Source organism: Acipenser ruthenus, chromosome 43 (genome assembly GCF_902713425.1).
Source record: "Acipenser ruthenus chromosome 43, fAciRut3.2 maternal haplotype, whole genome shotgun sequence".
Lineage (NCBI taxonomy): Eukaryota > Metazoa > Chordata > Actinopteri > Acipenseriformes > Acipenseridae > Acipenser > Acipenser ruthenus.
Genome location: NC_081231.1, coordinates 4,714,198 through 4,728,592, shown reverse-complemented (window position 1 = coordinate 4,728,592; position 14,395 = coordinate 4,714,198). Strand labels below are relative to the sequence as shown.

Genomic DNA, 14,395 nt, shown 5'->3' with positions numbered 1-14,395 from the left:
TTTCAGCATAGTGAATGCAGTGTATAGACCTCAGTTTTCAGCATAGTGAACGCAGTGTCTTAGACCTCTGTTTTCAGCATAGTGAATGCAGTGTCTTAGACCTCAGTTTTCAGTATAGTGAATGCAGTGTCTTAGACCTCAGTTTTCAGTATAATGAATGCAGTGTCTTAGACCTCAGTTTTCAGTATAATGAATGCAGTGTCTTAGACCTCAGTTTTCAGTATAGTGAATGCATGCTTTGCCATTGTTGCCGTCTTATTTGCTTTCTTGTTCTCTGTACATGTTTATGACTGGCAATATGATCTTTTAATGGGATTGACTCATACATGAGCAATGGCAGTAAAACTTGAACAATAGTGTCCCACCATCCTCATAGAGATAATCAGATTTTGTTTCAGCTCTGTCTTTTACTGAAACTTTGCTTTTTTTCTTCGTTGGTGCAGCTGTCATGTTGAGTTTCAGCAGCAGAGACACTTGAGTGAAGTCACCTAAACTCAGCTTGCAAACAAATGCACATGGCATGTCATCTTCAATCACTACACTGTACTGTACGTTACATTTTTACCAGTTTCTAAACGCTTGATATCATGGTATTTCTGAAATGCTTGTTTTTCAAAAGGGTAATAAAACAAAACTGTACTTACCTGGAGAGACTGGAGTGGAAGGGGGCCTCGAGGATTCTGCTTCTGTAACAAGAAAAAGAGAAAAAAAGAAAGTTTATAACAAAGCCAGATTCCTGCAGTGGTTCTGAATCCACTGAAGTGATTACACTGCATACCTTGAGAGACCGGAGTGGAAGGGGGGCTTGTGGGGTCTGAATCTGTAAAGAAAACACACAACAACAAGATTTAGTGTTTCCTGTTTCAAGTGTATTGTTCAAATGCATTTCAATGAAACTGTGTCTATGCTGCTGTCTCCACCAGGACAATAATAAATACTAATACAATCAAACAATAAGTCATTTATTACAAAGCCACATTCAAACTGAACTAGTGCACTCCATACCTTTAGAGGCTGGAGTTGAGAGAAGGCTTGAGAGGTTTGGATTTGCAGTAAAAAATACATCATTTGCCTTTTTACATTATTGTTTAAATATATTTGAGTGACATTGTGTGTGTGTGTGTGTGTGTCTGTCAGTGTGTGTGTGTGTGTGTGTGTGTGTGTGTGTGTATCATTGTGTGTATGTTTATGTGTGTGTGTGTGTGTCAGTGTGTGTGTGTGTGTGTGTATCATTGTGTGTATGTTTGTGTGTGTGCGTGTGTGTGTGCGTGTGTGTGTGTGTGTGTATCATTGTGTGTATGTGTGTTTGTGTGTGTGTGTGTCAGTTAGTGTGTGTGTGTGTATCATTGTGTGTGTGTGTATTTGTGTGAGTGTGTGTGAGTATTTGTGTGAGTGTCAGTAAGTGTGTGTGTGTGTGTGTGTGTGTGTGTATCATTGTGTGTATGTTTGTGTGTGTGTGTGTGTGTATCATTGTGTGTATGTTTGTGTGTGTGCGTGTGTGTGTGTCAGTGTGTGTGCGTGTGTGTGTGTGTGTGTGTGTGTGTGTGGTGCTGTCCTCACCAGGGCAATGGTGAACTCACTGTTGAATTAGTGAGGTTGATAAGAGCACTGAGATTCATTTATAACTCATGGTGTGGGCTGTCAATCACACTAAACAAACTGCCATCTTCAAATTGCACTTACCTTGAGAGACCGGAGTGGAAGAGGGGCTCGAGGATTCTGCTTCTGTAACAAGAAAAAGAGAAAAAAAGAAAGTTTATAACAAAGCCAGATTCCTGCAGTGGTTCTGAATCCACTGAAGTGATTACACTGCATACCTTGAGAGACCGGAGTGGAAGGGGGGCTTGTGGGGTCTGAATCTGTAAAGAAAACACACAACAAGATTTAGTGTTTCCTGTTTCAAGTGTATTGTTCAAATGCATTTCAATGAAACTGTGTCTATGCTGCTGTCTCCACCAGGACAATGCTGACAATGACATGGTTTATTGTTTTCAAATAAATATAATAAATAGACAGTAAGAATGTATATCACAGCACAAGTCTCTCCTGGGTATAACAACGAGGGGTAGCTGCTCCCTCTCACACTCTTAATGACCGGGCTGGATTCTGGTTCTTCAGATCTCTAGGATACACCCTGTCCTGCACTGGAGGTCAGACAGCTACTGTAGGATCAGATGGACTGAGCCTCTGAGTCCCTGCTCACAGACTGGGGTGCAAACACTGAGCTGAATAATTAAATGAACCCCATGTAAAACAATAAGACCCACGTCGTCTGTAACATGCAGCACAGAATGTGAGTTAAGTGCAGGGCTCAGGTGAGGTGCTGGTACCTGGAACACAAGAAGCAGACGTGTAGAGGTAAACTTTCAAAGATGAACTCTTGTGTTTAGTTAGAGGAGTGTCTAATGTTAGGGCAGTTTTCAATAGATTTAAACATGTTGTCAGTCAGGCAGTCAGTTGCCTCACGCTAGATTCAGCTTTCACATTATTGTTGCACACAAATCTCACATGGCTTCAATAGGTCTAGTGGTTCACATGACACATGAGAGAGCCATTCTACTGTGGTTTGTGAATCACACTGAAGTGATTACACTGCACTTACCTTGAGAGACAGGAGTGGAAGGGGGGCTTGTGGGGTCTGAATCTGTAAAGAAAACACACAACAAGAAGATTTAGTGTTTCCTGTTTCAAGTGTATTGTTCAAATGAATTTCAATGAAACTGTGTCTATGCTGCTGTCTCCACCAGGGCAATGCTGACAATGACATGGTTTATTGTTTTCAAATAAATATAATAAATAGACAGTAAGAATGTATATCACAGGACACGTCTCTCCTGGGTATACAATGAGGGGGAGCTGCTCCCTCTCACACTCTTAATGACCGGGCTGGATTCTGGTTCTTCAGATCTCTAGGCTACACCCTGTCCTGCTCTGGAGGTCAGACAGCTACTGTAGGATCAGATGGACTGAGCCTCTGAGTCCCTGCTCACAGTCTGGGGTACAAACACTGAGCTGAACAAGAGCACAGACTGAACAGGGAGCCTTCAGTCACAGCAGAACAAGGGGTACTGATAGCTGCAATCCACATCACCCCATTACCTCTGGAAGGACATTGACCATCCTATCAGCCTGAATAGGGAGCCTGTGATTGATTCTCAAAGTGGAAACTGCTCGATTTGTCACCACCAGGACCTATTGAAGAGGTATCTAATCATGCTTCCCTCTTTGAACCTGAAGGTACACACTGAATTAAATGAGAACACAGTCTGAACAGGGTCCTCACCCTCACAGCAGAAGAAGGACTTCTGAGAGTTGCAGCCATAGTCAAACCATTGACCAGTCTTACTCATCGCCACACACTTCTCATCCCCTCCCCCATTGTTTGGTTCCCAATAGTTCCAGTTGTGAAATGTGTAGTTATCCCCCTGGTGTGACCACTTCCAGGGCTCATTGAACAGGCCTATCCAGAAGGGCTTGCCCTGCGCTTTCTTCACTATTTCTTCATTTTCACTGGCGTTCTTTATACTGACGAGGTCGGTGTGGTGTTCTCTACAGTACTGCTGAGCTTCAGTCCAGGTTTTCAGTTCTTCAATCAGGGTGTATCTCTCAGTGATGTTGCTGGGCTCTGTGAACACAAACAGCAGATCAAAATCAATGTCAGCTGTGGAGGTGCGCTGGCTCTCCTGTTGTATAGTGATTGAACCCGAGTCACACCCGGCTCAGCTATCAAGGTCATGAAAAGCAGCATCTCTAGCAGTGCATGGGAGTCTCTTTAGTTTATGTCTGAAAAGTATTTAATAGCAAAGTGGGGAAATAAACCTGTTTAGAAGAGAAATACATTTGTCACGAACAACAAGACTGGCACACCACTGTGGAGACTGTACCTCATGAAACATGGCATTTATGCAGCCTAGTGTTGGTTAGGGAAGCACCTGCCAACCGAGTACCTGCTGTGCTATCAGCTGTGTATCAAAGTCCGTCAGATCATTTGCCTATGGTGACTGAAAATAACTTGTAACAGGGAGATGCAACTTTTATATATTGCAGAATACCTGTAAGACCTCATTTGCATAACAAATGAATCAGTCATGTGAGGTTCAGCCCACTACACACAATACAGCAAAGCTACAACCCTCTTTATCACCTTTTATTCTAATACAAATAGTTATTTAACTGCTAAACATATTTCTTCTACATATCTAATAAGGGCCACATATTTAAGATGAGGATTTTGCTGTCTGGAATATAAACAATCTAAACAAAACAATAAGAACATTTCTTTGAATAATACACGTTTTCTTAAGTTTCTTATGAAGGAAAAACAAATCTAAGAAACTGTGATATGAATAACACACCTTCTTAACATTTTTCTTAACAAAAAGATGTTTCTTCTTTTGAATGTTTCAAGATTACGGCCCCTGTGCAGTATCCAGGGGACCTGGCTTCAACTCCCAGTCCAGTCAGCTGTTTCATTAACAAGGGAATTGAATCTCAACTCACCGCTGTAGCACATGAAATAGTTTCTCTGACTGCAGAGTGAATCCTCCCACTCTCCCTCTGAATTCACTGAAGCACAGAAGAGGTATCGTCCCCAGTTGGAGTAGATGACATCACCTCCACTGGACCACTGCCAGTTCTCTTTGTCATGATACAGCCCGATCCAGTAATACCAGTTATATACAGTAAATGAAGGTGTAAGACATATAAGCTTATTAATCCTGGCCTGGTCTTGAATGGTGGGCAGGTCTCTGCCTTGGTTTCTGCAGTAGCTCTGAGCTCCCTGCCATGTCTTCCCAGTTCCTTCATAGAAACACTGACCAGAGGAGCTGCCTGGGGAGAGGGGACAGCACAATAAAGATGAGTGAAAACGTGTTCTTCACAGAAAAGATTTCCACTGGAAATGGAACCAACAGTCACAGATTACTGGTCTTGTAAGAATGTAAGATACTAGTAGAAGTGTATGGTGATAATAAATATACTAACATGCTTGTGGTTTGTACTGTAACACGAGTATCATTCTTGCATGTGTGACGAAGGTCATGGAAACACCAGGCAGCCAAAGAAATCATTGTGAGAAAAACTCAGTTCACTGTCAATCAATGTTAATGTTATTTTAGAATGTGTAAAGGTACATGTCTTGTTATTATAGGATATTGCACAGCACAGCACAATACCTTAAAGCCTAAGGAAATATAACTGGGGTTTTGTTTATTATTTTTACCCCATCTGTGATTGATTCTCAAAGTGGAAACTGGTAGATTTGTCACCACCAGGACCTATTGAAGAGATCTAATCATGCTTCCCTCTTTGAACCTGCAGGTTTACACTGAATTAAATGAGAACACAGTCTGAACAGGGTCCTCACCCTCACAGCAGAAGAAGGAGTTCTGAGAGTTGCAGCCATAGTCAAACCATTCACCAGTCTTACTCATCAACACACAGTTATCATCCCCTCCCCCATTGTTTGGTTGCCCATAGTTCCAGTTGTGAAATGTGTAGTTATCCCCCTGGCGTGACCACTTCCAGGGCTCATTGAACAGGCCTATCCAGAAGGGCTTGCCCTGCGCTTTCTTCACTATTTCTTCATTTTCACTGGCGTTCTTTATACTGACGAGGTCAGTGTGGTGTTCTCTACAGTACTGCTGAGCTTCAGTCCAGGTTTTCAGTTCTTCAATCAGGGTGTATCTCTCAGTTATGTTGCTGGTCTCTGTGAACACAAACAAACAGCAGTTGAGAGGCTGGGAGCTGTGGAGGTGAGCTGGCTCTGAACCCAAAACAAATTGTGTTTTCATCAATCCTACAATTTATCACAAACAGCATCCTGTCTACAGTCAGGTACATCTGTGTGTTATTTAAAAATAAGGGGCAACATTCTCTAATTGGCTAATTTACTCCTGTTTCGGTGTTCTCAGTTTGGTATTGCAAATCACATTGCAGACAGATTGGCATTCTCAGTAATGAGTTTAAGTCTGTGAATGTGTAGACACTGGCTATCACTAATTAATCAATGTAATTTACTCAGTATGCAAACGTAGAGACACGGGTTATCACTGTGTGTAATTTACTCAGTATGCAAACGCAGAGACACGGGTTATCACCGTGTGTAATTTACTCAGTATGCAAACGCAGAGACACGGGTTATCACCGCGTGTAATTTACTCAACGTTTGCCCAACACAGGAGACAGTGATTGGCACCTCCACTTCAAACAGTGTCTCAGCTCTGATATGACCAGCCAATCAGAAACGCTCTCTGGCCTCCCTTTGTTCTGAAGATCCAAGTCAAAGTTGTCCCTTCAGAATGGCTGCAAAGCTGTGGAGTTGGCGTACCACGTCTCTGGTTCCCTTAAGAGATCCTGCTTTACCTGAAACTGAACTATACCAACAGGAAGTACACGCAAGTATCAAGCTAATGGTTATCAGGGTATGAGATATATATGTAGTAAAATTACTATCGAAAATAAAATCATACACAAACAGACACATACACGCACAGACACACAGACAGGACACAGACACACAGAGACACACACAGACAGATACAGACAGTCAGACAGACACAGAGACAGACAGACAAACAGAGACACAGACAGATTACAGACAGTCAGACACACACAGACAGACGCACACACACACACACACAGGACACAGACACACACACACAGAGATGATCGAAAGGCAAAGTCAATCTACTGCTGACAATGTGAGAAGAACCCAAAGATGAGATTGCATCCAGATTTGCCACTATGCTGCTGTTGGGGGCGACAGGCCCTCAAAGATGCTGAAATCCAAAAGGACACGGTCCAGAAGAAAAACTCTAAGGGCTTTATGTATGATTGATTTTTCAACCTGAACTGAAAACTAATGGTTTACACCAAGTCCACAAGTTAGCGTCAACTATCAGCAAGTTTGAACATCACCATTGAGGGACACATCAGTCATATCCTGGATATTATTGACGATTGGGAACTGACAAGTGATCTGCATGAGGCCAGACTGCTCTCTCACACTTGTAGACACAGTACAGGAGTGGACCAGGAAAAACGTTGAGAAACTATGCACTGCCTTAACAGGGAAATGCTCCAAGTATGGTGATCCTGCACAGCCCTGCACACAGCCTGTCTGGGACAATATGAGGAGGATGAGAACCCGGTGATCCATGCACAGCCCTGCACACAGCCTGTCTCAGACAATGTAAGAAGGATGAGGACCCGGTGATCCATGCACAGCCCTGCACACAGCCTGTCTCAGACAATGTAAGAAGGATGAGGACCCGGTGATCCCTGCACAGCCCTGCACACAGCCTGTCTCAGACAATGCAAGAAGGATGAGGACCCGGTGATCCATGCACAGCCCTGCACACAGTCTGTCTCAGACAATGTAAGAAGGATGAGGACCCGAGAGACTTCTACAAGGAGCTGAAACTCCTTTACTATGCAGGTGAAGCACATCCAGGGAACAATGTAGACAAGAGCGTCAAGCTGCTGTTCATACGTAACCTGTCTGCAGAGGTCAGAGCTGCCATGAGCGCAGTGGAAATGCAGACAACTCAATGCCCACCATCCGGAAGCTGCGGAGAGTATGGTGAAATATACAGATACCCGGCCCAATACCAGCAGCACTCGGGTACTAGGAGATGAAGCAGAGCCTGACTTTCCTGGATCTGAAAGAAATGAACTGCCACAGAACTCCCAGAGAAGATTTCAACCTTCACACAGCAAACCCCAGCCCAGAGGGGAAGGTAAACCTGACAGCCCTACACCTCACCAGAGGGGGGAAACACAGTGTTATAGATCCATCCATCTATCACTAACGAAATGTAGGTATCTTTTGGAACTGCCCCTGAAACACACCAAACACATCTAATAAGCGTATGTTTTTGTATCCTTTCAAGGGCAACTTGGATTCAGGGTTTTGACTGAAAATATTTGCAAGCTGAAATAGTTTGAGATATTAGCAGCTGTAGGAGTGGGTGGATTTGCAAACTCATACAAGCTCCCCTCACAAGGATGCTTAATAATTATAAGAACTGAAATAAATGAATAATCAATTGCAATATATATATATATATATATATATATATATATATATATATATATATATATATATATATATATATATATATATATATAATTATGTCTTTACCTTTGTAGCACATGAAGGCTTCCTGAAGGTGGCAGGGTAAATCAGTCCACTTTCCGTCTGAATTGACTGAAGCACAAAACAGGTCTGCCCTCCAGTTGGAGTAGATGACATCATCGCTGTTAGACCACTGCCAGTTCTGTGTGTCATCACGATACAGCCCGATCCAGGAATCCCCGAGAGAAGCTCCTGTAATATTTAAGAGCTGCTTTGCTTCTTCCTGGCTGCGCACAGTGGCCAGGTCTGTGTGCTTCTCTCTACAGTAGCTCTGAGCTCCAGACCAGCTCTTCTCAGTTTCCACAAACACGTGTTTTCTGATCTGGTTGTACGCAGGTACACAAAACCCTGATAAAAGAATAAACACCATTATTAACATGCTGATAGCTAGTGGAGTGAAAGATTAATAGACTGAGACAGGACAGCATCCTATACCAGCTCATTCTCAGAAATGTTCTGTCCCCGCCGAGGAACTGAAGACATTTTAAAAAAATAGATTTTTATTTGTATTTAAATTTTAGAAACATATTTTCATATATTTTAACATCAATGGAGATTTTCATTTTTAAATATATTGCAAATACATGAAGATATTTTGAAATCTATTCTGATTGATGTAAGGTATTACCCTGTGTGGCGCTGTAGCCTCCCAGATGGTATTTGCAGGCACAGACACAGAAAGCTGCACGGTTAAATGCACTAATGAGCCTTTTAATTAAACAAATGAACACCACAAAATGATACAAAAACTAACAACACCACACAGGTCAAAATAAAAGGCACAAGGGCTGACAGCGGTGCGAGGTATTCCGGCAGCGTAATGATGCTAGAGGCAACGCTAACAGCTGTGCGGGGCGCTGCGGCAGAGGAAATGATGCTAGTGGCAACGCTAACAGCTGTGCGGGCGGTGCGGCAGAGGAAATGATGCTAGTGGCAACGCTAACAGCTGTGCGGGGTGCTGCAGCAGAGGAAATGATGCTAGTGGCAACGCTAACAGCTGTGCGGGCGCTGCAGCAGAGGAAATGATGCTAGTGGCAACGCTAACAGCTGTGCGGGGCGCTGCGGCAGAGGAAATGATGCTAGTGGCAACGCTAACAGCTGTGCGGGGCGCTGCGGCAGAGGAAATGATGCTAGTGGCAACGCTAACAGCTGTGCGGGGTGCTGCGGCAGAGGAAATGATGCTAGTGGCAACGCTAACAGCTGTGCGGGGCACTGCGGCAGAGGAAATGATGCTAGTGGCAACGCTAACAGCTGTGCGGGGCACTGCGGCAGAGGAAATGATGCTAGTGGCAATGCTAACAGCTGTGCGGGGCGCTGCGTCAGAGGAAATGATGCTAGTGGCAATGCTAACAGCTGTGCGGGGCGCTGCGGCAGAGGAAATGATGCTAGTGGCAACGCTAACAGCTGTGCGGGGCACTGCGTCAGAGGAAATGATGCTAGTGGCAATGCTAACAGCTGTGCGGGGTGCTGCGTCAGAGGAAATGATGCTAGTGGCAACGCTAACAGCTGTGTGGGGTGTGACAGAGTGGTTGCAGTGATGACGTCACGGTCCAAGAAACAGCAACACATAAACAAATACGGGCGGTAGTGAAACTGCAGTGCTACAGCGCTCAGCGTTTTATTAAATAATAAAAGATTTAAACAAAACAAGAAAGAAACAAATGGGCACGTTGGCCAAACAAATAAGTATCATGCTATTGAAAACCAGTATAGTTACCAGTTGTTTTTAACAGTTGTTTTTAGCTCTCCTTGCTCGCTCTCCCATACTCTCCCCTGTACACTCTCCGCGAGGGTAGAGAGCTGCAGGTTTATATACAGTGACCATCTCCCGATTAGCAACAATTAATCAATGAATTAACTCGGGAGATGGTCACCGTCTGCACGAGTTTAATAAGGATGCGTGACTGTCAGCTAGCTAAATAAATCACTAGCTGATCAGTAACGCATCCTCACAAAGTTTTTAAAATCTTAAAACAGTAACAAATACGCAGCGCTTTTATCCGCGCTGCAAACAATAATACAAATCATAATAACACAGTGCACATATATATATAGAGGCGGGACACTCCGCCACACATGCCCCTCCTTGTGTGCAGCACACATGGCCTTTTCAGCCACCTCCCCCCTTAGTCCCCAAAGTGCTCTTGCTGGTGGAAGTGGTGGAGGTGGAGGAGGCAGAGGCAGGTCCAGCTGCTCTGCTCTTGCTAGTGGAAGCGGTGGAGGTGGTGGAGGCAGAGGCAGGTCCCGCTGCTCTGCTCTTGCTGGTGGAAGCGGTGGAGGTGGAGGAGGCAGAGGCAGGTCCCGCTGCTCTGCTCTTGCTGGTGGAAGCGGTGGAGGTGGAGGAGGAAGAGGCAGGTCCCGCTGCTCCGCTCTTGCTGGTGGAAGCGGTGGAGGTGGAGGAGGCAGAGGCAGGTCCCGCTGCTCTGCTCTTGCTGGTGGAAGCGGTGGAGGTGGTGGAGGCAGAGGCAGCAGGTATTCTTCTGCTGCTGGAGGCCTAGGATCTGGACCTGTGGGCCTTCCCCCCTTGGGCTGTGGCCTCCCAAGTTCCCCCCTTCTGGGCGCTGGATGCACGGGCTCCCACCTTCTGGGCACTGGACGCACGGGCTCCCCCCTTCCGGGGGCTGGATGCACGGGCTCCCCCCTTCTGGGCGCTGGATGCACGGGCTCCCCCCTTCTGGGCGCTAGATGCTCACACTCCCCCCTTCTGGGCTCTGGATGCTCGCTCTCCCCCTCTTCGTATTGCATGGGGCATATGGCCAATGTGTGCCCATATGCCCCACAGCTAGGGCACAACTCCACCACGACGTTCGTAATATAAACCTCCCAACCATCCTCCCCGATCTCCTCCTGCTGTTGCTGCGGTTGCTGTTGCTGCTGCAGCTTACCTCTCCCCCTTCTCCTCCTGCTCCTTCTTCCTGCCTTCCTCTCCTGGGCCGGTCCCTCCTCCTCGTCCTGGAAGGGGCAGATCGCTACCGTGTGCCCGTAGACCCCGCAAGCAAGGCACCAGCCTTGGTCCTCCAGACCACCGAGGAGGTCCTCAAACACAAAAAACACTTTTTGAAAAAAAAAAAAAAAAAAAAAAAAAGCCCTTTGCTGTTCCTGGTCCAGCTCCTGGAGGCGTTGTTTGTCCCACGCAGGACACCATATGTGGCAGAGGGGTTGCAGCGATGACATCACGGACCAGGAAGAAGTAACACATAAACAAAGAAGGTCGGTAGTGAAACTGCAGCGCTATGGTGCTCAGCGTTTTATTAAATAGTAAAATAAAACAAAAGATTTGAACAAAACAAGACAGAAACAAAAGGGCACGTTGGCCAAACAAATAAACAAATAAATATCGTGCTAGTGAAAACCAGCATGCTTAGCAGTTGTTTTTAGCAGTTATTTTTAGTTCTCCTTGCTCGCTCTCCTGTACTCTCCCCTGTACACTCTCCGCGAGGGTAGACAGCTGCAGGTTTATATACAGTGACCATCTCCCGATTAGCAACAATTAATCAATGAATTAACTCGTGAGATGGTCATCGTCTGCACGAGTTTAATAAGGATGCGTGACTGTCAATGGGCTCCCGAGTGGCGCATCCAGTAAAGGCGCTCCTCGCAGGATGTGCCCTATAGCCTGGAGATCGCTGGTTCGAATCCAGGCTATGTCACAGCTGACCGTGACCGAGAGTTCCTAGGGGGCGGCGCACAATTGGCTGAGCGCTGCCCGGGTAGGGAGGGCTTAGGTCGGCAGGGGAATCCACGGCTCACCGCGCATCAGCGACCCCTGTGGCCGATAGGGCGCCTGTGGCTCTGCAGCGGAGCCGCCAGATCTGTGTTTTCCTCCGGCATTATAGGTCTGGTGGCATTGCTGTGGATCTGCAGTGCGAAAAATGACGGCTTGGAAGGAGCACGTTTTGGAGGATGCGTGTTCCAGCCTCCGTTTCCCGAGTCGGCGGGGGGGTTGCGAGCGGTGAGCCGGGGATACAGATAATAATTGGGCATGCTAAATTGGGGTGAAAACCGGGGTAAAAATAATTGGCGACGACTAAATTAAAAAAAAAAAAAAGAAAAAAAAAAAAAAAAAGGATGCGTGACTGTCAGCTAGCTAAATAAATCACTAGCTGATCAGTCACTCATCCTCACAAGGTTTTTAAAATCTAAAAACAGTAACAAGTATGCAGTGCTTTGATCCGCGCTGCGAACAATAATACAAATCATAATAACACAGTGCACATATATATATATATATATAGGGGCGGGACACTCCGCCACAGGGGCGCTGCGTCAGAGGAAATGATGCTAGTGACAACAGTGGCAGTGCTAACAGCTGTGCGGAGCGCTGCAGCACAGCTAGCAGTGGCAATGCTGACAACAGAACATGGCTTCTTGGCTCGCCTCTGGGGACGACCCCCCTTCCATTTCCTCAGCACTCGAGCTGGCAGCTGTTCCTCCTCCTCTTGGAGGGGGCAGTTCCCCCCAGCGTGCCCTGACTCCCTGCAGACAGGCGAGGCACCAACCTGAGGCCTCTAGCACGATGAGGAAGGAGGGGGAAGGAAACACTGGGAAGGTGGGGAATCCACCTTTGATGGTTGGAGAGCCTTGAGGCGGAGCCATTCTTCAAAAGACTCCACTTCTTGGCCAAAGTAGGCCTTGAACAAGGGTCTGCCCCCTTGCACTCCCTATGGATGTGCCCAGAGTCCTGACATACAGTGAGCCCCTTCTGCTCCTCCACGCTCTCATCCTGCCCCCTTTTCTTTCTCTCCATCTTCCTCTTCGGGGCAGGCGAGGCACCATGGAAGTGCATCCTCCATCTGGGTCTTTTGGTCTGGTGGCTGGGGTTGGATCCCCCAAAGGAAACCATCCCTCCTCCATCCTCACCTCAACCTGATAGTGGCATTCATGCCAGAGGGGGTCTTCGTCTGGGCCCACGTCCTGCCGGTGCCCAAACTCCTCGGAGGCGGCCACCTTTGGCCAGCGCTGCTGCTCCTGCTGGATTTCCTTCTGCTCCATTTTCTTTTCTTTACTTTGTTTTCTTTTACCCTGCAGTTTCTGGTCTGTCACTAGGGGCGCTGTCCTGCTTCTGACACCGTATGTGGCGCTGTAGCCTCCCAGATGGTATTTGCAGGGTCAGAGACACACACAGAAAGCTGCATGGTTAAATGCACTAATACACCTTTTAATTAAACAAATAAACAAAACAGTACACGCACTAACAAAACTACACTGGTCAAAATAAAAGGCACAAGTGCCAAAACAAAAGGTTTGACAAAAACCTCACAAAATGTAAACAAAACAGACAGCATGGAACACGAAACACAGAACACAGCCCTACACCTCTATCATATCAATCCTAATCCTTACCAAAGATCTGATCTATACAGTAGATAGTCAACTATCACACCAATCCTAATCCTTACCAAAGATCTGCCACATACACAAGATTGTCAACTCTGCCTTTTCTTCCATCCCTGTCGAAGCAGTGCATCATGGGAACGCAAAGAGTCCCCATAGCGATTTATCCCCTATCTGTAGAATGTAAAATATGCTTCATTTCCTATTCAAAGCATTGTCTTTTTAAAACGGTTGCATTTTTAAACACGATTCACTTAGATTTATTTAGAGCTTCCTTAACACATACGTGTTATTATTTCTATGATCAATGTTTTCACCTGGCCTGACAAGAGCTCTTTATCACTGAAGTGCTGTCAGAAATTGCCACTGTCATGCATATTCATGAGCAGTCAAGCAGTGTGGCTTGGTTGTCAAGGATAGACAACAGCTAGTACTACAGTATAATGCCTCGGAGGTTGTGGCAGACAAAGCTGCAGGTCTTTTAGAACATAAGAACATATGGAAGTTTACAAACGAGAGGAGGCCCCATTCAGCCCATCTTGCTCGTTTGGTTGTTAGTAGCTTATTGATCCCAGAATCTCATCAAGCAGCTTCTTGAAGGATCCCAGGGTGTCAGCTTCAACAACATTACTGGGGAGTTGGTTCCAGACCCTCACAATTCTCTGTGTAAAAAGTGCCTCCTATTTTCTGTTCTAAATGCCCCTTTATCTAATCTCCATTTGTGACCCGTGGTCCTTGTTTCTTTTTTCAGGTCAAAAATGTCCCCTGGGTCGACATTGTCTATACCTTTTAGGATTTTGAATGTTTGAATCAGATCGCCGCGTAGTCTTCTTTGTTCAAGACTGAATAGATTCAATTCTTTTAGCCTGCCTGCATACGACATGCCTTTTAAACCCGGGATAATTCTGGTTGCTCTTCTTTTCA

At 45.8% G+C, this 14,395-nt stretch overlaps 1 protein-coding gene across 1 annotated transcript; it reads right to left on the bottom strand.

The window, feature by feature from the left end:
* Nucleotides 1-2,298: 2,298 nt before the first annotated feature.
* Nucleotides 2,299-13,585, bottom strand: LOC131709436 (C-type mannose receptor 2-like). Its single transcript, XM_059011974.1, has 6 exons — nt 13,537-13,585; nt 8,144-8,485; nt 5,366-5,707; nt 4,501-4,830; nt 3,284-3,625; nt 2,299-2,330 (listed from the first exon to the last, which is right to left on the bottom strand). The coding sequence occupies exons 1-6, from the start codon at nt 13,583-13,585 to the stop codon at nt 2,299-2,301; spliced, it is 1,437 nt and encodes a 478-aa protein (XP_058867957.1).
* Nucleotides 13,586-14,395: the final 810 nt, after the last annotated feature.